This window comes from Ornithodoros turicata, chromosome 6, assembly GCF_037126465.1.
Source record: "Ornithodoros turicata isolate Travis chromosome 6, ASM3712646v1, whole genome shotgun sequence".
Classification (NCBI taxonomy): Eukaryota; Metazoa; Arthropoda; class Arachnida; order Ixodida; family Argasidae; genus Ornithodoros; species Ornithodoros turicata.
The window spans coordinates 8,927,129-8,954,713 of NC_088206.1; the positions used below are offsets into that span (position 1 = coordinate 8,927,129).

General features: G+C 45.0%; 1 protein-coding gene across 1 annotated transcript in view; it reads left to right on the top strand.

Annotated features, from left to right (window-relative positions):
• The window catches only part of LOC135399006 (synaptogenesis protein syg-2-like), a 211,261-nt gene that overhangs the window by 65,783 nt on the left and 117,893 nt on the right, over window positions 1-27,585 (top strand). Inside the window, exon 2 of the mRNA XM_064630633.1 lies at window positions 21,407-21,742. Coding sequence (XP_064486703.1) covers window positions 21,457-21,742 — 286 coding nt within the window. The 5' untranslated portion in view covers window positions 21,407-21,456. The remainder of the gene's footprint in view (window positions 1-21,406; window positions 21,743-27,585) is intronic.

A 27,585-nucleotide genomic window follows, 5' to 3' on the forward strand; every position in this document is an offset into this window, starting at 1 on the left:
ATCGCCAGCCGCTTAGATCTCCCGTTGGAACGCATTTCATGCATGTCTTAAATTCATATTTTTAGGCCTCTCTGCGAGCTTGCTTTTTCCTAGCCTTTCGCTTGTTACTATCTTAACTATCTCTAGATAGTGAGTGCAGAATAGCACGAACCATACGTTCGACCACCCAAGAAAATGGGCTTCAATACTTTTTCACAGAGCTCTGTTATTTATTTGTTTATTTATTTCTAAAGCAGACGTGTTTCCTATACCAAACGAAAACAGGGGCTCAAATGTATTCGATGTTGGGAGGAAACATTTGAAACTTTTCGCTTCTGCGGTGTGCACGCCAGATTGAACTGGCCAGGAAAAGTGCGTGGGAGGAAATGACAGAAGAATAACTTATTTTTGTGTGGGCGGGGGGAAAAAGCCACCTGTTGCGCTTTTTTTTTTTTTTTGCATTTGTACTCTTCAACAATATGAAGTTTAGGCAACCGTATATCAAGAACGTTAAAATAAGCGCTCCCGTTTTTTTTTTTTTTTCAAATATTCAGCGTATGAAACATAAACGGTCGATAGAGAGCGGTTTGATTCGAATGCGAGATTTCATCGTGGAATTTTGTGACGAAGTGGAGTAGTGGGAGCCAAAGAGTACTCGATATTTTTTGTTATTTCGTTCAACTACGAATGTGTACTCAACGGTAATTTTAGATGATCATCATGAAGTGGTTATGAACACTTCATATTTGTCCCCACAAAGTCCCTAAGTGTAGTGGGAACACACAACGGTTTTGCGGAATCACAAGTTCACTTAATTCGCGCTTCTTCTGTTTATCAGTATTGCGACTTTAAACGTTTGCCGCTTCTCCAAATCCAACAAGCTGTTAGTGCAGCTTAGAGGCTGTTTTAAAAGCATTCCAAAATCACGCTAAAGTATCGGAAGCAATGAGATCAGAAATTGCTACGCAATATCTGAATGCCCAACCTTCGGGTGGTGCCTCATTTCGAGTTCCAGTCAGGTCGCAGTTGAATATTATTATATTTTTTTTTATAGCGCTATGGGTGTGGGCCAAGACAAGTGGATTCGGGTACTTAGCGTTACCCTCTGGTATCCCAGAAATTTAAATCGATTGATTTGTCAATTACATTTCGTGCCCGCGTGATACTTCGCTTTCAGTTGCATCTGGTTTATACAAGGTGTCCCAGAAACGTGTCATTGAATCATAATAAAAAAAACTACACCACCTGGAGTCATGCGGTCAATGGCATTTGTTCTTATTGAGTTTTTGCCACCTCCTCATGTGAATGTCGTGTAACGTAAGTTTAATTATGTAAACTTTTGCGAGCTTAAGTCGGAAATTTGCCTAGTAAAGGTCATTTTTTTACCCCACCAATGTGAAGAGCGTATCTAATTTAGTCAAATTAATGATAATTGACAGAGATATTCAGGAGCTATCCCATCGGAAAAAATAGTCGAACATCATGCTCTACGGAGGTCGCACAGAATAGCGCACGATGAATTTTTCAGCGCAATCTTTGTCAGTCTGACGAAAGGAGGTTGTAAACCCAGCCCTCCCCGACATCGCAGAAAGAGATAAAACAGGCACGGCTTATCACGTCCGACTATCGCTGGGATAATGCTTTCCCTCTCCCAATTTTAGGAACTGTCACTTTTTCTACTATCACTCTGTGGGCTGGCTTCGGAACCTCCTTTCGTCGCACTGAGAGTGATTGAGCTCAAAAAGTCATCGCGCGCTATGGTCCGGTGCTCCGAAAAGCACGATATTCGGCTATTTTTTCCGATGGGATAGCTCGCGAATATCACTGTGAATTATCATGAATTTGAGTGAATTCGGCACGCTCTTCATATTGGTGGGGTAAAAGAGTGACCTTTACTTGGCAAATTTCCGAGTTCAGTTCGCAAATATTTACATAATTAAACTTGGAGTACATGACATTCACATTAGGAAAAAGGCAAAAACCTAATAAGAACAAATGCTGTTGACCGCATGATACTAGGTGGCGTAGTTTTTTTATTATAATTCAATGACACGTTTTCTGGGACACCCTGTATGTGTTTTATGTGCCCTAGATCTGCACTCGCTTCGCATTCTGTTTTTGTCGGCATGGTCAGCCGAGAGGGTGGAAAGGTGGGTGGGTGGTCCATAAAGTATGCGACGCGGGCGAGCTCAGTGTACCTTCTGTCACGGTGAAATGTCTAGTCATACGGCTACCAGCCATTTTTACATCCTTGCATTCGCCGACGAAGCACCTCGCGTGTGCCTCAGCAAATGACTGTTTGAGGCTCTCGACGCTCTGCTATGTTTCCTTTCCTTTTCTTTTTTTTTTCTGGCTCTCTAGAGGCCCGGCCACGAACCAGATATACCTTCTTCTTAGAGTTGCATAAACGGGGTTCGCTTCTTTCTTGGTTGCTTTGTTCGCTTGCTCAGTTCCATGAGCCCCGGATGACCATTTCGAAGAAATAGAAGTAGCCTTGAGAGATTAATCTCGGCGCATACCCCCAAATTAAATTATGTTCATATGGGTATGGTTAAATGTTTTGTGCCCAGTTCAGCGCCACTCTTACCTACACTTTTAGAAAGGAACTTCACCGCATAGCACGCTCCTAGCCAACCATCATCTCAAATGATATCGTTATCTGCCCTGATTTGTTGAAAACGGGAGGCGTACGCCTTTTTTTGTGACACTTATGCTGCTCATAATTGTCACAAAAAAAGGCGCACGCCTCCCGTTTTCAACAAATCAAGGCAAATAACGATATCATTCGAGATGATGGTTGGCCTTGAGCGTACTATGCGGTGAAGATCATTTTTAAGAGTGTAGCTCGAGAGCAAGGTAAAGGCAGCTTCTCCACAAACAACGTAGTGATGTGGCAGAGCACGCTTTACAGACACCTGGCCAGCTCGCGATCAGGGTTGCGGAGTTGCCACACCGAAGTTGGAATTATTCCGGAATCATTCCACATTTAGCAGAGCCCGGAATGAAATTGGGATGGAATGGCGGAAACTGTCCTAGGAATGGGAATGGAATGGTCTGGGTGCCCCGGTGGCAGTTTCGGTTTCAACGTGCTGGGTTCTGCCCTCGCACCCTTTGTACCGCACCTGCACACGGTCAAGAGTGAAATAACCTTGTCTTAAGTGCTTTTTCCGTGCTTGGTAATGTCAATCTCCTCTAGCACTGCTGGACTTGCCTGTATGGTTACCGGTATTTTTCTTTTATTGAGGGAATTAACGGAATAGAATTGTGTTGCCAAGCCATTCTCCAGGAGTGGGAACTGACCATACCTTTTCATTCCGAGGAATTGAAAGGAACGGAATTATCGCAAATCTCCATTCCTCGGAATGGAATTAAAACGGAATCAGAGACCCCATTCCGCAATCCTGCTCGCGATATCGTTCTTCTTGACGACAGGAGGCACCGAAGAGTCGCAGCGTGACGCAGCCTACAGACGCGCGCTGCGCTTGTTTTTGAGATAATTAAGAACGAGTCGCACGAGCAGCATGAACTAAAGATAGTTCACGTTCCCTACCTGTGGCAAACTTTTGTCCACGTCGTCCTGCATTGCACAATCCCTCATTATTTTAGGTACGTAAAATTTGCCCAAGCGATCCAGTTATACGGGGTCAAATGTCATCAAACTTCGTTTCTTCTTCTTGCGATCTTTTCTTTCATTCCTATGTGTTCTTCGAGGGCGAAGTTACTTCACGTCTGGCATGGCCTCAAATTTCCTTATTAGCGTCGTATCTGTGCGTTCGAGTTTGCTGTATGAAGTTACCATATGTATGTATGTAATATGCTGGTAAGGTTATTCCACGTAAAGTACAATTTCACACAAGAACACTGTCGTCGCACATCCCAAGCCAGCACATTTCGGATGTTCTTGCAAGTAAGTGGGTACAAAGACGTAGAAGGGCAATCAAGACCGTAGTTGAAGAACACAAACGCAAAAAACACTGAAGACAATCGTAAGCTTATTATGGTACAAGCTTTCGGAAGGAGTCCGTCGTTCGTGAGGTGCGGTTCTGATGAAGGACGGATTCCGTCCGAAAGTTTGTACCATAATAAATCTACGATAGTATTCAGTGTTTTTGTTTTGTCTTTATGTAAATGGGTAAAAATATTAAGAAACGCCGTTCAAAACAGGCGTTTTGAAAGGCATCCCTCGCTGACGTGCAGGGATGAGGCGAGCAGGGCATACGTCAGTGTATTTCTTGTCGTCGATCTTTGTCTATCGTTCATTTTTCCAGATGTTCTTGTACATGTGTTATAGGAAAATGTAATATTTATTTACTTATTTGTGTATCGTCTACACTAGATTGAGTGTATCAGAAGATTTGTTCCATTGTATGTAAGTTGCTGTTTTTGTTGCCAGATTATTTATTTATTTATAAAATACTACAAACCCTGAAAGGGTCCAAGTAGGAGGGGCACAGAAAGTCCAAAATAATTTACAACAAGACACACATGTCACATCATGTAACTGCGTTTAAGCCTTTCACAAATGCCGTGACAGAGCGGTGTGAGACCTGAGCAGATGAATTCCATTCTTCGACGGTTCGAGGAAAGAACGAGTATTTAAAGCAGTCAGTCCTGCACTGGAATGGTTTGAGTGTGCGCTGATGGCTTAGCCGCATTATATTGAAAGGCGAGGCTAGTCAAGTCGCTGCTTGCATCAGGCGTTTTCTCGCCCTTCATGTACGCGTTTTATACCCTTGTCAGCGAATGAACTCAGCTAAACTCAACTCAAAGCTGATTGCAAACCATTATTTTATGTTCACCGAAGTTACACTTCAGAATGAAGTTCAAGCATAACTTAACCAAGTATGAACCTTCCTGTCAGGCACAGCACACATGCCGTACTCTAGCTCTGCTTGATTGCGTGTTGTGTTTGAACCTGAGCTGCTCCGCCGGTGGAACGCAATTTACTAGTCTTCCCTCATGCGGCGCACGACCTCACGCTTTAATGGACGAGAACAACAGGGCCCTCATATCCGGCACTGGTACGAGTCGCAGAAGCACGTCCAGTGTTATTAAAGCCTGCCAGCAAGATTAGACAGCTTCACTCACATCTCCGTATATGCAGGACAAAGTGTAGGCGTGCTACTAAAACCGAACTTGCTTTCTCCCTTTGTCCTCACATATGATGTCTCCGGGCAATGACAAACGATCTGGCTGTCCGCATTTTGTACAGTCACGCTACGGAAGTAGGCAATTTTTCATCCGGCTCATGAGAGCAGATGATGAAGCGTGCCTTTTCAGGAGTGGCGAGTACTGTTGCACGGTTTCGTGAGTTTGCATGCATTTTTCGAATTCCGCGAGAGAATTGTTTCTGTTTAAAAACAGGCTTCCCTTTTCTGTGTTCGGATGTAGTACTTTCTGTACGGTTGCCTTGTAGGCCGCTTGCTGCTAAACGCATATACAGGGCGCCCCAGCTAACTGAAAACATATTTTTTAAAAATATATATAACACTTTTTCCAAGATGAAATCAATTGCAATATAGCAGATGCTGAAAATGGCGTTCCTTCATTAATTTTTTTGCGGGCGATCTATCGAACGGATTTTTGTACTGAAAACGGCTACGATATCATGTGACCGAAAGGAACAGATGTTCTCATTGGGACAACTTTGTAGCTTTTATAATTAAAAAGTTAATTAATGAAAGTTAATTAAGACATCCTTTGGACTTTGCTAATGCCCTCCTAGGGAGTGCCCTTCAGCATAGGCTATATTGCAATTGATTTCATCTTGGAAAAAGTGTTATATATATTTAAAAAAAATATGTTTGCAGTTAGCTGGGGCACCCTGTACATGAGAAATGCGATAGGCTGTTTGTTTCTGACAGGGACCTGCTCCCCTGTGTAAAAAGCAGATTGAGGCACATGAAGAGATGTATGAGTGCAGGGGATTAAGATGAGATCAGAAGTAAAATGCGAGAGAGCTAGTGTATACTTGACGTTGGCAACGTGTCCCTGAGTTTGTGGGAAGGACGAAAGAAAGACAAAAACACATTGAACGCGTCAGTGTGCCATATTCGGACGACCACATATAGCTGTTTGAGCTCAACGCATCCACCTTGACTTGCAATGCATTAGCACGACACAAACGTAAAGGTATCTTCCCCACACGTGTACATTTAGTGCGGCAGAGCACGCTTTACAGGCAACTAGCATAACGGGCGCTCTCCGGACCATCACTTTCCCATGCTCGGGTCTCGACAACGCAGAGTATCCTAAGTGGAGGCAGCACAGTATCAGGATTTAAAATATTTTATGCAGCTTTTGATGTTTGCTCTGTGGAACATGGATGTCGTAGATTCCAAACAAAACATTTTGTTTTATTCTTTGTTGCGAAGATCAAAACAGTTTTCTGTTGTCTTTATTTCTGTTCGAAACTTCTATGACATTCGGAAAGGTGTCATAGAGCCCTCATCAATCCATTAATCAAGAGCCATCAATCAATATGAAGATGGGACTCATTCTCTATTTTTTATGTTATAAACTACGGGGAGTCTGTCAGTGAAATTTTGTATGAACATACCTCACAGCTGGACACAACACAACAGTCATAAACACAAGACTGCTCCGGGCGAGAGAACGAGATGCGAGGGATATGCCAATACGGCCAACAGAACTACTCAAATCAATTACATCTCTTATCAATACTTCGAATTTTGCGTACGCAGATCGAAGTGCCGTATCGTGTTTGAGTTCAGAGACGAAACTCCAAAGTGCTCCAAGAAAAGACGTCCATCGCCATCGAGTTGTTTATTGATACAATCTGGTTGTTCTTTGTGCGTTTGTCTATCGCTGTAATGCAATTTCATTTCAACCGAGTCAGAATCTCAGTGCGTACATTACCAAGTCAATACGCGGAAGGCTTGCATATCGTGACTGGGCTCCATATAAATCAGAGACATTGAGTCTATTGCAAAAAAAAAAAAAAAAGAAGAAGCAAGTAGTCTATTCGTCATATATCACATGCATACATAAGGAGATGAGAACGCACGGGTACGTCATCATCTATTTCGATTCGCTCGAAGGGTGATTCTTTGCTGTGCGGGAAATAAAGTTTTCACAACCCCGTCTTCGATTTTACACCATAGCCGTATCTGGTGTAAAGAATACATTAAAACCAGCCGTGTTGCTAGGTGGATACAGCATGCATTAATTGGTGCTAGCTACAGCGCTACGCTAAGGACTGGAAGGCAGTGTGTTCGCATCCTATCGCCCAGAGGTCTTAGGTTTCTCCGAAGCTTTTCGGCGGACGTTACAAGCGGATTGATTCCATGTTCGCGGTGGCAGCATGGAATAATATTAATAATGATACTACTAATGATAACTGTATCCGAAGCCCTATGTTTTTACTATAATGGCTTCCGATGGAAGTGTGGCTTATAAGGCCAAATATTATTACTCAATAACCCGAAATGTTAGCTAATACTGTTGTACTACCTATTTTTATAACTTTGGACAACTATATTCTCCATGTATCTATGAGTACAAGTTTTACAAACAAGCAAACAAAAAAGCTTCGCAAGTTAAAACACTTCTGGAACGCGGCGACTTCCCACCGACAATATGAGCAGCGGAAAATTTTACGACGCTGACATGCATTAACGTTGAAAGCGAGCGCATTTTTGGAAATGCTCTCACAATATCTCGAAATTAAGACAGCGAAGAGGGACACCTCAGTAACTGAGCCGCCTAGCAATATACGGTACCTTTCACGGTAGCCCTAACGGTAGCGCCTACAAACTCCGTCGTCAGCGTCCCTCCCATGTCCAAGTAGAAGGTTTACACGGTACAATGCCTTTACATACCGAGTAGGAAGCAACTCAGGCACGTCCCATGACAAAGCAAAGGCATTTCACCCACAGAGTCCAGAGGGAGGAAAATGCGACTTGGATTGGATTGGATTGGATTGGATACCAGGAATACCGACTTAGGCGTGAAAGACCATGGCCGTATCTATCATGGCGGCTTCCGAAGTCGGACGTTACTCATCACAAATCCTTCTCTTTCTCTCCACTTCTCTCTCTATCTCTCTCTCTCTCTCTCTCTCGATGCTCTCCTTCTAGTCTCTCCCCTTATGATATATCTATGCATAGTTTGAACTGATTGACGCTATTGTGGCTAATTTTCCTGCCTATACTTTTCACCTTGCAACAGAACAGTCTACAAATTTATCTTTATGGCTGCGGTCCAAAATATACGAGTCCCCCGTGGTGCTACTAAAGGGAGGGAATAATGCAATAGCGTCATAGTAGCTCAACCATTAGGTTGAGCTTGACGGACGGTAACGGCGTCGTTAGTTTCGATTAAGGCCGTCTTAGTTGTAAAGCGCGACGGGCATGTTGGATATTTCACCGCGAATTGCACTGTATCCGCTATCGTTCGTTTACCGAGGCGTGGTCTTCGTTTTTGAACTGACACAGTGCATTCGGATTTCTTAAGCAGCTTAAACTTTTTATGTAATCTGCGTTTCAGCTACTTTACGAACATAGGTACGCGTCCCGCGTGGTACAGAATGTCAATGTACAGAGCATCATTTACAGAATTTTTATAATAAAACTATGCGAGCTACCTCGATGGCGGTTTTCGCGGACGGGTTATGCAGGTCATGGAGACATCCTGTTGGGAAGCCTACGTAGTTACCCGGCGGCTAAATACATAAAATTCATTAATTAACTTATTCATTAGATGTTTTCGGTGAAGTGTGAGATCGCAGAATCCGAGCCAGCTATTATTTAAATTCGTCCTCCTTTTGAAATATCCTGGAACGAGCACATATAACTCGTTAAATTTTGCTATCCAAATGAACCGAAACCGAAACAACGTACTTCACGAGCGCAAAAAGAGTGACGTGCGTTTGCGTCGGAGGGTCACGTGTTCTGTAGCGATGGAGCTGATTGGATTAAACGCTGAACTAATGGCCAGATAGCCTTGTGGCCCAGATAAGCTGCAAGTCCCTTGTTGTTTCTGCGCTCGAGAAGTGCGTAGTTCTGGTTTCGGCTCATTTGCATATCAAAATTCGACGACCTTCCGTTCATAAACATGTCACGTCACGAGAAGACCGGTTCGAGGTTATATTTTGCTGTGGTGGGAAAGGAGCGGGAGAAACGGGTCGGCTCATAAGCTCATAGAGCTGATAGTGCCCACCAACATGCTTTGCGCGACATTTTTTACGTAGTCAATGACGTAGGGGCTCAGGATCTGAGCTCCTAAGATAATTACGTCATTAGGTCGATAATTAGGTCGTTCAGGAGTTGCATGCGCTTTCCCTCAGGATGTCAGCCTGGCCGAATCCTGCAGAAATGGCATCGGTGCTGCTCTCATACATAACAATAATAAAAATCTATATAAAAAAGCGCCCTCTATAATTATACATGTACGTATGATGTAGAGTCAACCCTGGATATATGAACCCTCAATTTATGAATTTCCTCGTTTTATGAACGGTGCCCTCAGGGACGGGGCACCTCCCTTTCCTCATTCCAAGCCTCGATTCATGAATGATTTCTCCAAGAACGTTAACCGTTCATAAATTAAGTGTTAGCTTACATACGTAAACACGACAAATCCATTACGTACACACGATGTACGGCAGACTACGTGCTTTTATTACACGAGCACCCGATAGCCCAATAAATAAACTTTCGCGCAGCTTAAAGGAGCAAATTAACATTGCAGGAAACCATGCATCGTTCATCAAGCGTCCTTATGACCTTTGTTGCCGATGCGCCATTCAAACTCCAATCATCATCATCATCGTCATCAAGCGTCCATCAGGAGCCACTATGCGCAGTATTTTTGCTGCCCATGTCCCTGCGAAATAGACCTCTCCCTGTTTGTAAACAAATGACGTCATAGTGTTCGACAGCGCCACCAATTTGGTAGACTTGAACTACGCTCGAAGCTAGGGGCGAACAAGTTCGCTCCCGAAAGCCACGGTCTTGAGGGGATTACGATGCTTCTTGAAGGGACGTGAGAGAGGGGAGAGAGGTGTCTAGAAGGTGAACGCGGACTGTGGACCGTGTCCCCTCACTAAAAAAAAAAATTACTTCTAACGAATCATTTAGTAAACTTTAATTTAGAGATGCTGCCTTGGCGGCACTTGTGAAATTTGTTCAGAGCTGTGGGATGGACACAACCTTTTAGGATTCTCTGTGCATGATCTTGGGATAGTTGTGAATAGTGGATAATTGTGAATAGTGGACTTCTAGTGAACATGTGAATATTGAATAGCGAACTTGTGAGTAGAGCACATGAGAAGTATTTTTGGGGGTGGGGGTGAGAATTTGTTACAAGTAGCAGAACAAGTCGGGAGACGAGTTCAATTTCTCCGTTTAGTTTTTTTCTTTACAAACAAACAAACAAACAATTTGTATCCCTACGAGAGGACTCTGTTTTCATAAGGATTTCCACATTTTCCCCTAATCATTTTATTCTATTCAGTAAATTTACACGATGTACGTACTGGTCTCTCGGTTGTGCATGCACCTGACGCTGTTTATACCCGTAGTTGCTAAAGAATATTTTTCAGTTAGAACTTTCCCCCCCACACACACAAAAAAAAAAAAATAAGAAGAAAAAGAAACACTCTGTCTTCAAAATCTTGCCCAGAAATTCAGCTACGTTAAAGAATTATAGGACACACGCGAATCGTTTGCGTCAATCAAAAGGCGCACCTGTGTCATCCATCATTGTATCCAAAAGTAAGAAGATAAATACCTCCGCGTAATTCTCTCCGCTCTTCTCATTCTTCTGAATTAATGAGTTCTCTTCCGGAGGCGTTGCTAAGCAAATACGTTGCCGTGGCACTCATCATGGAACTTCTACACAATTCGCGTGCACAAGTTTCTCCTTTACGGAATAAGCTGAATTTCGCGCTCCGAGTTCGAAACATCATTGAACAATAACTAGTGTCCGTTAAAACTGTTTTGATTCGCTCTGTGAGCTTTCTAGGCCGTGTTTTCGATGGAAGGAATGATACAGAATGTCTCAGCCGACGCGCGCGTCAAGATTTACAATAAGACGGAGCCCTTGAGAATGAAACCATCGGAATGTCGTTAGTGGTCCTCTGTCGTTGTCGCCAGCATTTATGGTTGTGATTAACTAATTGTATTATTTGAGGTTATTGACGAAATTAATTGCATAATTGATTATATTAATTAATTGACATTTAAGACAAAGCTTTCGAGCATGCCTCTAACGTGGATGATTGTGGAATTTTAAAGGGACTACAGCAACGTTTTAGGACGGTAGTGCGTCACTCAGCCTACTACCTCATATGCATGATTATCGCAATATGACTGCGAAACTATGAACGTGCACTACAAAATAGGCGATGTCAAGTTGCGGGTGGTGATTAAATCAAAGGGTGATGTTAAACGGTTGGAGCAACTTATTTATTTACCCATGATAAAAAATAACTTAAATACGCTATTAAGTAGTAAACCTAGGACACAATTCGATAACTAGGTGGCAGTGAAGTGAGGTAACAAGGTCGCTAAACAGGGAGCACCAATAGAGCAGTCCTCAAGGTGCCGTTCATCCTTGCTCCGTCTGTTTACTAGCACGTCAACAGTTACCTTTCTTCTTCAAGGTTCGTAACGCAGTCGACCACCACGTGATCATTTTTTCCTCACGCACAAATAGAGAGCAGACCCAAAGACACAACTTCATCCAAAAGGCGCAACGCCGAGTGGCGATGGTTCAGTCTATTTTCTTCTGACAAGATATTGAATGAAGAGCAAACTTCAAAAGAACGACGTCATTACCATAGTACTGGATAATACAAATGACAGAACGAGAGATGCATTCGTTAGAGCGTGCCTGTCTCACCAGTTGCCTTTGATGGTGGTGGCGACGGCGGCGGTATCTTGTCTTAGTCTAAATGTCTAAATGAGTAATTTGCAATTCATATCTTAACCGTCAAATAAAGTGAGCCATACAAAGAGCATAAAAACGAAACGTCTTGCGGAGAGACGTAATATCTGTCTGGCGTACTTCATTAAAACAGGGCATGGAACTGGCAGCTTTATTAAAGTCGTGTCTGTGCGTCAACCTTTCGTTTATTTATTTTTTTTTTGTTCCCGGGTCCTAGTGTATCATAGTCAACCGTAGCAAAACAGCATTTGAAAACAGTAAGCGACGTCTGTTCCCGTCAATATAACGTCTCTGCTCTGTCCCCGATGGGGTGTGCTCTGTTTTACACACGCTTTTCTTTATCGCGTGAGAACGAGCATCTTGTCATGTGGAGAATACAGACGTAATATTTCCGGAGATTATTAACGGAGTAAAAAGAAACCTGTTGCGCACATCTTTTTTTGTTGTTTTTAAAAGAACTGCGAATTTTCCTGGAGTTTGAGGTGACATTGAAGAATAGAAACGGAACGGAGTGACATTATGTACTCTAAGAGAAAAAAAAAGGAGTAACGCGGGGCGTAATTGCCCCGCGTTACTTGCAGTTTCGCGGTTGCACCAATCCGGACAATTCTTACGTGCAATAAAGCGGACATGCAGAGCCACCTATGAGTAAAGTTTCAAGCGCATGCATGGAGCAACGCGTCTCTGAGACAGGCGGCGTCGAGCAAAAAATGTCGCATCTTGCCCCGTGTCTCATCTTGCCAAAACCTTACCAATGCCTTCCTTAAATCCATTGACCCACTAATGACATATGATGTGCTGGCCACATCCCACGCATCGAGGAATCGTTGCTTCATCGGCTGCGGCTGAATGTGGCACGAACTCCACTCCTCTTTAAGATGAGTCAGCACCCATCACCTCTTTGCCCCACGTGTCAGGTAGAAGCTGACGCGGCACACACACTCCTTGCCTGCCAGCGGTACGAAGATCCCCGGTCGAGTCTCCGGCGCCGTCGCGCTCATCTAGGCTACCGAGAGCTCTCCCTCGCGGTGCTACTTGGCCCAACTCAGCACGCTGAAGTCACGTCTGCGCTGACACGATTCCTTCGGGAATCTAAACCCCTGGGCACTCCCTGATACGTCCTATATGACTGTCTGTACAACGATTAGCGAAGGAGCTGTTTTTTTTCGTATTTTTTTCATAATTTTCTGTGTCTCTGCTGCTTTTATCTTCTTTCGTTTGTTTGTTAGCTTTTGGGAATAGCAAGCCTACATCATGGCTAACCTTTCCCTTCTCTTTTTTTTTCTTTGCATTAAACGTATCGAAAAGTAAACTTCGTGGACAATGTTCACGACGGGGGATTTAACATTTCTCATTCAGCTGCACTGACTCGAAGCGCTGCGTTACTCTGAGCCGGTACCACTCGGCGAAGAAACGCTTTCTCATGCATCGGTGGAAGCCTCACATGAGATTCTCACATGGTTAAATGTTTCCAAGCGTTGTCTCGTCGACGAAAAACTTTGCGATATTTCGCAACACCCACGCAAAAAAAAAAAAAAAAAAAAAGTGCAAAAGAAAGAAAAGAAAAAAAAAAACATGGAAGTTCCATCCGGAAATTACGATGGCAATCATTCCTTGCTTTGTAGTGAGGTATACGTTGTTGCGTTCGGTAACCGAAACTGGCAGTGCACAACGAGATAATGACATTAAAGAAATTCCGGCCAGAAATTTTGTTGTACTTTTCTGCTTTGAGCCCAACGAAACAATATAAGAGTGAAACATGGTTTTCTTTTCTTAATTTGTCACTGTTTTTTTTTTCTTCCTTTTTTTCCCTCGAGCGTTTACATTTCTAAACTGTTCGCGGCAAAAATGTTCTCGGAGAACATGGAAGAAACGTACAGAAAGGAAGGGAGCATTGAAACACCAATAAATGACTGTGCTAAGGCCCTGGTGAGAGCAGCAGTGAGTGTAGCAGCGTGCCGTCTAAGTTTTATTCTGCCTGTTAAGTCGAACAGATAAAAGCTCTCTTAGACCAGCGGCAGGGCCAAGCGGGTAAAAGCATATACGCTCGTTAGTGGTAACCAAGGTCGCGCTGAGCTTGTGGGTTCGAATCCTAATCACCATCTGTGCTGTCTGAGGTTTTCTCCGCAGATTTTCCAGACGAATGTCGGCACAGTTCCGCCTGAAGTCGGCCCAGTACGCATACTTAACCCCCATACCTCCCACTTCATTGTGCTGTCCTCTCTGCATCTTTCCACATCTGTACGTCGCTGATAGCCACAGTTGCGTCGCGGCGCTAAAACAACAACTTTGTTATGGCGAATTCGGGTGGTCATTTCATGGCAACACGGCAACGCGCTCGGAAATTGGTAGGTCGGAGTTCGCGCTGGATCACGTGACCGTTGCCACCCCAAACATGGGTGCCAGGAATCTAGCTGTTTTAGTCGCTCGGATCACGCTAGGGGCGTCGCGGTCGCTCGTCTTAAGGTTCCGTCGTCTGCTAACCCACCTGAATTTCGACGTGCGGGCCAGTGAGAGCCCTCGCCACCCTCGCGCTGCGGATGTGACGACACCGGATATAAGTTGGACAATCAGCTGCCCGGTCGCCTCGAGGCCGGGCGGAAAAAGTGCTACCTGGTAAATTCCTGGCGCTCGGAAAGCGCCACGCGAACATGCGAGATCTGGCAACACTGGCGAGAACAGGCTGAATCTGGCAAAGAAGTTGCCACGAAATAATGACCGTCCGAATTCGCCATTAGTATAGGTGGCGTGCGGTCGCACCGACCTGCAGCGCCCCGTGTCGCAACAGCAGCCGTGCTATGAGGTAATCAGTGCCGTGTATTAAAAGGGTGTCAGGCCATTAATGAGACCTGCATATACCTGAGGCTCCACGCACTTTTTGAGGTATATAGCCAATCAGAGGTCGAAATATAGTTCCCTATATAGTATTGCAGGCCATCCAGTACTTATATCTCACCCTTATTTACTGATGGGTGGCACCATTTTGGAGCAACTCGATTGATTTGGATTGAAACGGATATCATTGGTGACAGACCAAAACGACGGATTTTGTGCCCACTTTTATCAACGCCATCTGTATGGAGAGAGGCATGTTGGGAGGGCTCAGAATTGCAGAAATGGTTGCTGGCAGAAGTCATTGCCCAGGAGAGCGTTAGAACCGATTCTTCATAGCACGCGGCTGCCTGTATGCCTTTTAACTTTTAAATCACGTAACGTAAGTAGATTGAATCGAAAATGCGCAAAGATGTATGTATAAATAAAATTCAATGATATAAAGCAAAATCTTACGCATCAGGGGCGTTTTTCTTGCTTTTTTTCTTGGGATAGCTGTCTTCGCTAGGCCTAACGGTAGCGACGGAACGTCTCATTTTCGCGTAAGTAATGATGGCGGAGCGGAAGTTGAAGCTGGTTTTGCAAATGCGTAGATGAGGATATATACTCACAGCATGAAATTAAAGTAGTATGCGAAAACTTTTTGTCACGAAATCTCCGCTTTGCCATTTCAAGCACCATCCTCCATCTTGGAGCAATTTCTGTGTCATGGCGGCCCTCATGAAAAACGGCAACCAATGAAAGGCGCCCAAGTATGATTGACAGGTCGAGCCTCTTTTTTAGGCTCCTCCTAATGGCCAGACTCCCTTTTAATACACGGCACTGGAGGTAACACTACACCTGTTGAAGAATTACCCTGGCGGAAAAATGACGAAGTTCCCTTAACGATAAGATAACGCACCCATTTTCCTCCTTATTACGTTCATTATTCGGCAAGGATGCAGTCATGACCGTCTCATGTCAAGACTTATGAGGTATGACCCTACACTCATGACCATAACCCTCTCCGTCTGAATCCTAACAAGACAATTTCTCTAAGTGACTTCTCGTTGGTGAATGCGGTTGATCACGCGCGTCTGGCATGTGCTACGTACTCTAAAATTTAGAGAAATTGATTATATAATTCGGCTCGACAACGCTCGGTGATAAATATGCGCTCAGAAGGTGTTCGGATCTTTATCGATCACTTTACAGCACCGTGTTTCCGAATTGATTATATTAAATCCACTAGGACTTAGGGCACAGACGCGTGGTGTGTGCTCTCCGAATAGCAATATGAGAGGCGTAATGACGTGTAGCAGTTAATGACAAATAACTGAGCTGCTGTAACCAAATCTATTTAGAGTAATTAATTACTACAACTTTCAAAAATGAGTCTCTGTGTACGAGCAAATGAGGAAGTGTAATTCAATTACATTTTACCTGAATGGATGTATACCTTAGTCAGACAGCATTTCAAATGTCAAGTGCGAGAAATGGCCTTCGGCCTCTGAAATGACCTTTGTTCGGGGGCGCATGCGCCCTCAACTCCTCAACTGACTGCCCTCACCGGCTCCCTTTTTCGGTTTCGTTTTCCCTGTCTGCTGTGGAAATTTGAAGTTGGTCTGCGCGCCACAAATCAAGATGCAGAAGCCATATGCACTTCTCTAAATAGGATCTAAATACGTTTACACAGTTTCACTCCATTATCCGCATTTTATAGGTTTTCCTACATTCAGCTGCGAAGGTAGCGAGGGTACAATGGCATAACACTGTTGTCGAGATTACTCCTTTCTGCTCCTCAAATGTCGTTGGGGGCCTCCTTTCGCGTTGATGGTCATTTCTTAGGAAGGTCCTTTGAGCTGCCGTCTGACACGGCTGTCAGAGGTCATTTTTTGCGAATGAAAATTCCCCGAAGTCCTTCGAGCATGCCGTCTGACAGGGGTAGTACTCGAGAAACAGCCACCTTGACGAATTCTGCTACTCCCACAAATATCCCCTAAATGAAAGGAAAAAGGAAAAAAGAAAAGATAAAACTAGAAAAATAGAAAAAACATCACCCCTCCCGGTCACCGATCTGTACGTGCACATGCGTAGCTACATCTCCTTTTACGGCGGCTTATGCGAGTTTCTTTTAAATTTCTGTGCGCACTGTCATCTCTCTGTCTGGCAATATGGCCTCATCTTCCATCGTAGTCATTATAGGGTTTATTCACATGACGTCATCCGCAGCAGCCCGCCACTGTCGCCAGCAGGCAGATGCGCTGCATTCGCCGCCATGTCCCATCCAAGCCGTTAGCCATATCGTACTCTTCGTATATTGGGTGTTTCAAAGTGATTGTGCTGTGTGATTTGCAGCATATCCAAGCAATTTCCATGTTTCCGACGTTAATGGTCATCAAAAAAGCATACGGAAGCGAACTAAGGCGGGAACATAACTTCGAGAGACCTACAGTGTGACAGCGAAGTGACGGCAGTTAATAAACCCTATTGGACCACATTCTCATCAATCGTAAACATTCTATAGACTGCGTTGGATTAACTTTGTAATCCAGAATGTACGCCTATGTGTATCTTTGGCTGCGACAATCTAGACAACCTGCGCAAAATCTGCAAGCATAACGGTACCAGAGCTTTCCGTTTCTCTACGTTGATAATCGTAAGAGCGTCCACGGCTTCAACGGCCGCTTTGTATGTGCGGTAGGCCTTCATTTCAGTTTTGCGAACGTATCGTCTCTCTCAACCTAGGTAACCTTCGAAACCTCCGCTAAACTTTGCCAGAGGAAACATTTCCTTGATAAATGGGTCTTAAAGGAGCACAGAATCGCTTCAATGACGACAATTTTTGCAAACCAAGCCGTTATCCTCACGCTAAAACGCACCATGCGAAGTGATTCACTCGACAGATGCATACATAGCGCGGAATTCGTTTCTGAAAATCGCGACCGCGCGCAGCGGTGGCAATGCCCGCAACTAGCCGCCAGAGTCGCTTTGACGTCATCGCGGTACAACCCGCTAACTGGTTTGCTTGCTCGGAGAAGCGTCGTCTGCTACAGAGAGAGAGAAATGGGATTAGAAACGAAAAAGAAACAAACAAGCAAAAGAAAGTGCGAAAAGCGCCGGCCCCGATTGGAGCACGGTCTCTCTTGTAACCGTGATGACGTCACAATCCTCCTCGTCCTCGTTTCGGCCTGCACAGCGAGTCGAGCGGGGACGCGCGCGTCGACGATCGGGGGCGTTTTATTCCAAGAAAAATACTGCGTACAGAAAATTTTTTTTTTATGTTAGATGTCACGTCAAGCTACGTCCTTTCGTAATTTGCCAAAAAGAGAAAATCTTTTGGATGGATTTCTGGGCTAATTTAAAACGCGTGGCACGAAAAACTATCCGAAAACTGCGTGAACTGAAATCGGGACCGAACTTTTTATAAGTCCATCACCGCATGGTACCGAACTGCAAGCCAAAATTCAGCCGAGGACTGCTGACCTTCGGGCACATTACCTTTCAACCATCCAGCTCAATCAGCTATAACCTCTGTATTCATATGGGTATAGAAGTCGCGCACACGGCAACAGTCGGCCCGATTGCTACGTCATGGTTGCTCAGGTTCTCCTTTCTCCTGAATAGCCATTGGATGCTTGCTACTTTTTCGGTTGGCGTCACTTCCCATTTCAGAGGAGAAATCTGGCTTGGCCAGAAAGGGCCGAACGCGGCCCGGAATTCTGTTCTCCGAATAAAGTTTGGTCCCGAATTCGGACGCTTTTCGGGCCATGCGGTTCATGCCTTTTTTTTTTTTTTTTTTTTACCTGGACAACAGCACATACAAATGATTTGTTACACAGTGGGAAAGCGGATTCGTCAAAAGGAAAGTATGTGTAAGAATGAAGATCTTCATCCATCCATCTCCTTTCCCTTTTGACCGTTCTGGTTTTCGATTGTGCGATAAATCCTTTACCGGTTCTGAACCGTCGTGTGCTGTTGTACAAGTGGAAGTCCTCATTCTCAAGGAAATGGTTCCTCTGTGTCCAGTTCATGGCAGCAGGAGTACCCTTATTTCTTTCTACTTTACTCAGTTTTATTCCACATTGCAAGAAATTTAGTGCCTAATATTTCTCTGACAAAGTACGCCTGTGACGTAAGCAGTTTGATCGACAAAGAAGGAGAAAACAATAAAACATTGGAAGCGGTGGTGCACATCCACTTTGATCGCATTCCGTCGTTCCATAATCCAGGGAACTGCCTCTAAGCCCGAATTAGCGCTCTCACTTTCAATTTCGGGGGTAATTGACAGGACGACGATATGAACTGTCTCTTCTATATCAGCGAAACGCGGATGAGAAAAAAAAAAAAAAACGATGAAAGGAATCATCACTTATAAAAGGATCACTGTAGTTGGGACGCTCAAGAGGTAATTTGCGTAGCAGGCGTACCTTACTTGCATGGCCATCATGTTTCGATTAACTGCTTTTTTTTTTTTTTGTCTCCTGAGATCTCTTCTGCACGGAATCGGGTGAAGAAATCAGCTCGAGAATATACGCTGTGTCATCGCTTCGACATTCTATCGGTTGCGACATATAAGTATTAGTTTCATTAGCTTCTATATATTACCGGACAGTTTTCTTTCGATGGTCCGCCCCTGTGAGAGGGAGAACACGTGTTGTACGCCGATCAGTTTTCGATTGACTGTCTTAGCGAAACGTTCCTGCAAGCAGACGCTACACAAAAAGAAGACAGAACTTTTCTATCGTCGTCGTCGTCCTATAGCGTCACTATATGGACGTATCGTATGAATCTAGGAGTATCGTGTATCGTATTTATAAGTCATACTTCTTAGCGCCTTCGTAATGGTTTTGTCGCCACACGACACTTTGGCAATAGCAACGACTATTGCCAGGGGTTTTCGGCTACCTGTTGCCTCGTCCAGAGGTTTCCTCCCTGAGATGAGAATGTATGGTTCAGAAACTGGGGTTTCTTTGCTTTCCTTGCGAAAGCACGTCCGACTGCTGCGGTTTCTTTATCGGTTGCTTCGTCATAGGAGACTTGGGGGGGGGGGGGATATGTCTATTACGAAAAAAAGAAAGGCAAGCAGAAAGGAAAGGTCAGTCAGACAGAAGTCTACTTGCTATTCCTTGTACGAGACAGCTTTCTCACAATGGTCGTACATTAGGGTGGTGACACACAGACCAAAATATCGTATGACCATGAGGAACTCTTTTTATGCGTCCAGAAGTTTCTGTTGGTGTACACAGGGATATAGAAATCAGCTATATCGTCTGTCCAGACTGTCCAGAGTTTCCTCCTATACGTATTATTGGAGCAGCGAAACGCAGACCATTGCGTCCCAAGACCAGGCTTCCCAATGGCCATTTCTGCTTCCGAACGGTCACTTTACAAGTGAAGAGAAAAGTAAGGTTAAGGAACTGTCATCAACGATTTCCAAAGAGTAACGTTGCATCACTTTTGACGTAGGCGTCTGAGCATTGTTGATTCATTAGCTATTCCGTAACATTTGAGAACTCGTTCTAAGTTTGTTTTGGGAACTGTCAGACAGGTATCGTCAATTTCCAGCTGATTGGCGACCGAAAACAATGCAGCGCTTGATGAACATCAGTATCGTCTTTGCTTCAATGTTTAATACCGGGTTTGCCTTAACTTGGCTGAATATAGTTGATGGATACGATAGTTCTCGGCGGACGAGATAGATGAATAATCTCAATAATTCCATTCAATTATTTACTGTTGGTGGTGCCACTAAGAACAGTGAGGTGTAATAATCTGGTGGACACCTACGGTATGAAAACTTGTGTCCGCGGACATTGGCAGTAGTGGAAGAAACGACGCTAGAAAAATATTTTCTATGTGCCCGCCTTGTGCGTTCAAGTGGCACATTACCTTCTCAAATGGAAACAATGCAACTTCTTAAGCCTAGTGCCATCTAGACACAGAATACCCTGCTGGTCTCTTACGTCCTTCGGAATATAAACAAAAAATTCGATGTCCACTGCTTCAGCCGATTTCCAACACAGACTCTCTGTGGCAGCCAGTGGCATGTCCATGCAGATGATGACGACCCGTCTTCATAGGCACGGCTGCTGAAAGCACGGTGTCGATCGGACATGACTCGTACATGACATGACTGACATGAGGCTCGATCTTAATGACAACGTATCGCAATTTAAGCGATCAGGCTTTGTTTATCTAGGTGGCTTGTGATGTGATGTGATGTGAATAAAGAAAAAAATTGGGATGTGAGTTTCGACGAAGTCAAACTGGCTACCCCAGTACACTTAATACAGAAAGTTCAATCCGATGATGAGATGATGAAAACGCAAAAGGATGATGTCCAGAGACGAACAGAGATGATAATGGAGTTCAACATGTAGGTCAAAAGTTCAAGAGCTGCGCCCAAGTTAGAGTAAAGTGGCGGAATCACCGGGGGCACACACAGGACACATCACACATTCACCGTGTCATAGGATGTCCATAAGCCCGGTTGCATGCAAAAAGTCTTTAAGTGCCCTTAGCGCCTTGTCGGACGAAGGAGGACCTAATAGGAGGATCTAGGTGGCGTTGCCCCGTTGTCCCCTTCTTCACTTTCCACCCTAAATCGCTACCGCTTGGAAAGGGCATGTAAACAGGTTTAACTTAGAACAGTCCCTCATATCAATATTTTTTACCCTCAACTATGTTTCTACTCCTTTCACAGATGCACGTCTGCAAGCGGTCGAAGGTAAGGGAACGTCTCTCCCCTGCCCGATGGATCCATCCACGGCAGTGTCGGTGCACTGGCAGAGGGAGCATCGGGAAGAGATGTACCGCTTGGAACGTACCCGTATACCAGGATCCGACGCTACCTTAGCTGGCGGAGTGCGTTGGACGACACCGCGCTGGGAAGACCGTGTGTTCTTTTCCTTGCTCAGCTCCCCTCCCGCTCTCAAGTTGAGCTCAGTGCATCGGAGCGACACTGGGACTTATACATGCCACGTTACGTACGCCAATGGAACACTCTGGATTGCGTCACGTGTTGATCTGTTCGTCGCCGGTAAGCGGACCTTGCCATTTTCTTTTTTTTTTTTCTCCTCTCTCTCTCTTTTGTGGTTCTGCCTTACTGAGTCGTGATGTCCCCGGTACAGGGTCAGCACCCGGTAGAGCACAAGCACTGTTGCTGGCTTGATAGATTGATATATAAAGAGATATCGAAATGGAAGACCCGACATAATCGGGTCGTGCTACTCCGGAACTCGTGAATAGAAAAAGATGAAAAAACAACCTCAAGATGAGGCATTTAAAAGAAAGAAGAAAAACCGCACACAGAAGCGAAACAAAAGCAAACACACAAACGAGCAGGGTCCACCTGATGAATGAGTCCAGCAAATAAAACAGCAGTTCAAATGGACGTAGAATAAATACACCAATGGCCTTCATCACACAGCACAATGCCGAGATACACGGAGACTTCGGAGGGTGTCGACAAGGTCACGTGATCGCAAAAATTGCAGAACTGCGTGTATGACCGGTGGTGGTGATAGTGAAAGGGCTTGCCGTTGTCGGCCTCACGTATGTGGGCAACGTCACGACTGACGCCCTGGGGAAATGTGCGTCCTGGGCAGACTTCTAGGGGAACTGTGCCGACCGGAACTTGGTATACTGAAAGGGCGGTTATCCGGGTGGGTCAGCGACCATTCTAAGATAGGGTGATGGTGCCTGTATTTAGTGCAGTCTTGAATGACGTGTGCAGAGCTTAAACAGTTTGACTTAAACACTGTTACTGTCTCGCCTGGTGTTACCGCATTTTACGGTAACCGTACCGGTATATTGGTGTCTGGACTCAGTTCAATCTTTCTGGGCCATGGGGCCTTGGTTATTTCCGTAGTAATTCGGAATACCGAAATTAGAGAGATAGAGAGAGAGAGAGAGAGAATAAAAAAGACCGCCACAAACGGGGATGAAGAAGGGATTGGGATCTGTTGTGGCATCAGCTATAGAGTGCACAAAGAAAACAAGACGGTGTTCAGAGCAAACTAGAGAGTTGTTCTTATGTTCGTACGGGCGTTCTTGCGAAGCGTCTTCGCATGGAGATCTGCAGACATGTACCTGTGGGATACGTGACTCGCCCGTTCGCGCAAGCGATTCCTGCGTACGTGCCATCTATCACGAATGCCACGACGACGACCACTACGTGCATGGACCTCAGGGAAATTTCACCAGCCCTGTCACATACAACTGAAACGAAGGTCTCAGGTCAATAGCTGCCGATAATTCGAACAGAAACTGTTCTTCTTGTGTTTTTCTGTATCTAAGTATAGAAGGACAGTCTCCGTTCTGCTTCGATCCGCCTTGACTGAGTCGCTGGATTTTTCGCTTTACGACTGACATATATATATTTACTCTGGAATTTGAATCGTAAAAGAAAGAAAAATATGGAGATGTTAGTCCCGACCCAGTCAGAACTGGCTACTCCAAAACGCGTTTGTGGGTGGAAAAATAGAGTCAGAAAAAGAGAGAAAGAAAAAAAAACGGGAAAGAGGTAGAGTGGGTGAAGCAGGAGAAAGCATAAAGGAAACGGGAGGAAAGGGCAGGGGGAGACTTTAGAGACGGGAGGGACATTTACTCTGCCGGAATCGTGGCCGCAGTCTTTTCGGTATTGCACTTTAGTTGTAGTATATTGGCAGAGAAAAATATATATGCAAAACACCATAGCGTTCCTTCAATTTAGATTCATACTGCCTAAACTCAAGCCACGATACCATGGCCATCCCCTAAATTGCTCTAACTGCTAGCCTCCTAACTATATTAAAGGTTCACAACAGGAGTAAAAGATGAGAAGCGGGTGATACAGTGATGATACGGTCCTCGTAATCTACTTAGCGCTTGCTCTTCATCGAAGTTCAGTTTTCGCTATACACTTTATTCTGTAACATCGCCGATGATGATAGTACAACACTATGCTGTTCGCGACTGGAGCCAAACCTTTTGAATGGCGTATCTCCACATCCGGAACAAACCCGAACAAACAAACCGTGACGTGTTTCTTTCCACATACGTCTTCTTAACTGCTCATATAAGAACCGGAACGCTGCGTCAGAGCGTGCTTGGCAAACACCCGCTTTCGTCATCGATCGTCCCAATGGATGTGACATACGCGAAAAACAGGAAGACGGGAAGCGTAGCGCTGTAGTTCCCGAGCTAGCTGATTTGTGGATTACTCTGCTTCGAGATTAATGTGCGCATGTTGCGTAAGTATATAGGAGAGGCTACTCGCCAGAATACCGATGCCTGAAATATATGATGAAACGGAGAAGGTACAGGTGGCTGGACAAATGTTCACGGAACACGCTCCGGCGTGTCCTTTCCTCAGAGTGACACGCTAGCAGCGAATGGGACGTTACGGAGTTACAAACATGGGCCTATAAGTAACCTAGTCACCTCTTTGCAAGTCCGTACGGTACCATTCCGGTACCCTCCGGTACCATTCGCTGCTGGCGTGTCACTCTGAGGAAGCAATGCGCCGGAGCGTGTTCCATAAACTTTTGTCCAACACTGTATACAAACTCTTATGAAATGATGATATTTGATTGTATGCTATTTGTAGCTTTCGGCATTTCATCTGTACGCAATTTCGGCGTGGTTTTAACGGTTTCTATTGCGTACAACAAAATCAATTTTTGAGGCAGTATTTAGATTGCTTAAAACTACTGGACCTGTTCATACATACTGCAGACTACGTAGCGATAAAAGAAAAATATACAAATACTACTACCGCACTAGCCGTGTGTTTTCGTTTATCCTCGTCTTTTGAGCGCTACATAGTCTGCACTGTGCAGCAATATTTAGACTAAACCAGCCAGCACCCAGCTAGCGTCCGTGCCAGCACCCAAGAACCTTTCCGATCGAGTATCGGCGATTATCCAGGCGTGCAAGCGATGATACAAGGGTACAACGGTGTGCACTGTACCTCGGGCAGTCTTGGAGTATATGATTCACGTCTTCAACTACATCACACAAACCGCAGTTGGGGGACGAAAGCTTGCCGAGCTTAAACAATAGCCGGCCACTGTATGGAACGTTGAGGCGGAGCCTGTAGATGAGCGACGTGATTGGTCGAGGAAGCGATGACGGCATATAAAAACGGAGATCTGGGTAAACCTTGCGCAGGAATGACGTAGAAGGGACACTTCTTCGCCAGTGTTCACTGCACAAACGTCTCGTAAGGGTACCAATTGTTCGCTTCGCGTCCTCTTGGGTGAAATACGTAGGTTGCGTCGGTACATCACGCGCCACATGAGCCCGTCTCGCAAGTAGGTCGGCAGCTTCATTTCCAGGGACGCCACAGTGACCTGGGATCTATTGCAAGGTGATGTTATGTCCCCGTTTGACAGCGGACGAATACTCCCTGAGGCCGTCACACACCAGTGGAGCGAGGGAGCTCGAGCCGATGGTGCAGCGCAGAACTTGGAATGCGGTTTTGGGGTTTATATCGTCTAATGAATCGGAGGTTGGTGGAACACAATGAAGGACAGCGCCATAAGAATGGAATGTAGCTCGGCCACAACAGCCGACGTCGGGTGCGACACTTCTTTCAATCGACAGCTCGGGAATTACGAATGCACGTGATCCGAGAGCCGATCTGTGTCGATGAGCCGTCAGTAAAGATTTTAATTCGGTGAAGCATACTAAGACTGAGTTGGCGAAGAACAATTGTTGTAACTGATTTGTTGGAAGCCAAGCCAGGGACATTGGCGTGCACTGGTGGTCGCTGAAGGGCCCATGGTTGGACTGCGGGTAGAGTCAGCTTTTGATGCTTGGGAATGAAGCTGCTGTGAGCTAAAACAGCTTGGCAGTAGCTGGATGCTGATCGTCGAAGAATGTGGCGCACTAATATGTGGCGGTAATGGCGAGTGGAGAGCCTCATGTTTTGAAAATATGTGAGCCCTGTGAAAACTGCGTAGGTTTATTGTAAACACTCTGTAAGGGATTAAAAAAAAACTGCCTCTAGATTAATTTTTTTAAATGCCGCATTAAAAACGTTCAATGGGTGATTTCCGGCATTTTTCAGCAAATACCGAAAATCAGGGACCCTAATACATCATTCGCTCTTATACCTCCCCACTTCATCGTCAAAATATAATTGTTGTTGTCGCTCTTATAAGAAATTACTTTTAATTTCACAAGTACCTACGAATTGAAAATAGTATCGTGAGCTAGCACGAAACACTACCATAAGTATCCTAACCATACATTACCAGTACCCTACAATACAATACAATACAATGTTATAATATAATACACCTTACCTTAGTACCAACCATAGTATCCTAATTGCTTCTCACGTTGTGTAGAGTCTCAAATTTGCCTGCCTTACATATTCATGTTTAATGAATACTATTCTGCTACCATATATGGACTTTTCTACCTATAAAGATCTCCCAGGTGCCAGCACGGTTTATCCGCGCTGATGGCATTTTCCATGAAGCTGTTTCGAGATGCACTACCCACTTTAAGTATATTTTCTACAAACAAGATGACCCTTCTGCTCTCGGTGCTTCTTTCGATGTTTCTTTTTTTTTTTTTCATTGCGCCCTCGTTTTGTTCGACTCCGTGAACGATTTGTATACTTAGCTCATTTCGCTTCCCCAACGGTGAAACAACCAAACTGTGCACACAAAGGGGAAGCAACGTCTTCCAACTGCTGTGTTGCATCTGGAGGATGTGGAGCAAAAACCTAGTTTTCTATGAACGTAAGTGTGAAGCCCGTCGCCGCCTACAAACGAAGCTTGAAGCAGTTCCTCCAACAACTTACGCGCTTACACGGAACCACCGCTGGCAAGTCCCCCATCGGGAGACTGAAAAACCGCACGGAATCTCGCTTCGGAGCCACCATCCGTACTTTCACCGAGGTAGGGCACCTGCAATGCCCCGTAAGAAGCCGCCTTGGACAATTTCCGAAGTTCACAGCGAGCTATACCTATAGTTGGACTTTGGAAGAAAAATGAGCCCTCTGACGCCGTTGCTCAGTACCTTGCCGCCGACTGTATTCACTACGTCTACGGCACCGACACCCACATTTACACTGACGCCAGCGTTGACAATTAACAGAATGGGCAAATGTGGCATAGCGTACTGCATACCATCATTGAAGCTAGAGTGAGATGAAAGCTTGGAAGGAGTGCTAACATCTACCGACGCAGAACTGATGGTAATAACTGAAGCGCTTAGGGCTGCAGAGACCCGCGAGGCTGCTAGACATTGTTGTAATCACGGATTCACGAGGCGCTATCTCACGCATCGATCTCCACTCTGGGACGTGCTATTTCGATGGAGAGGCCCGGCACCAGCTGACAAGACTTAAATCCCGCGGTATCGCTGCAGTTGATGCCCTCCCATAAGGGAATTTTAGGGAATGGCCTAGCTGATGAGCTGGCCAATGCAGCTACAAAAATTGAACCGAAAGGCCAGGCGCATTCGAGTAGTTTCGCTTGCTCCAGAGCTATCAGAAGACATGTATGGAGGCTACATCCTGATACACAAAACGTGAGACGGGTCCGCACCTCGAGTGGCCTCTCCAATGCTGAGGTTTCCCTCCTGCTTCGCATCCGATCTCGTAGAGCCTACACGTGCGCCCACAATTTCAAACCCGGCCGCACTTCCAGTCCAAATTGTCGCCAGTGCGGTGAGGAACGGAACACAGAAACGGGGGAGCACATTATAATGGTGTGTCCGGCTACATCCGACGCCAGACGGGAACTCTTTTTTACCTCGGTCCCTTCACCCAGTAGGGTGAAAAACAATAAATAAATAAATAAATAAATAAAATAAATAAACTCCAGAAAGCAGTGCAGCACCCTGGAACATCAGAGCTACAGATTGAGGAGATCATCCATCCGC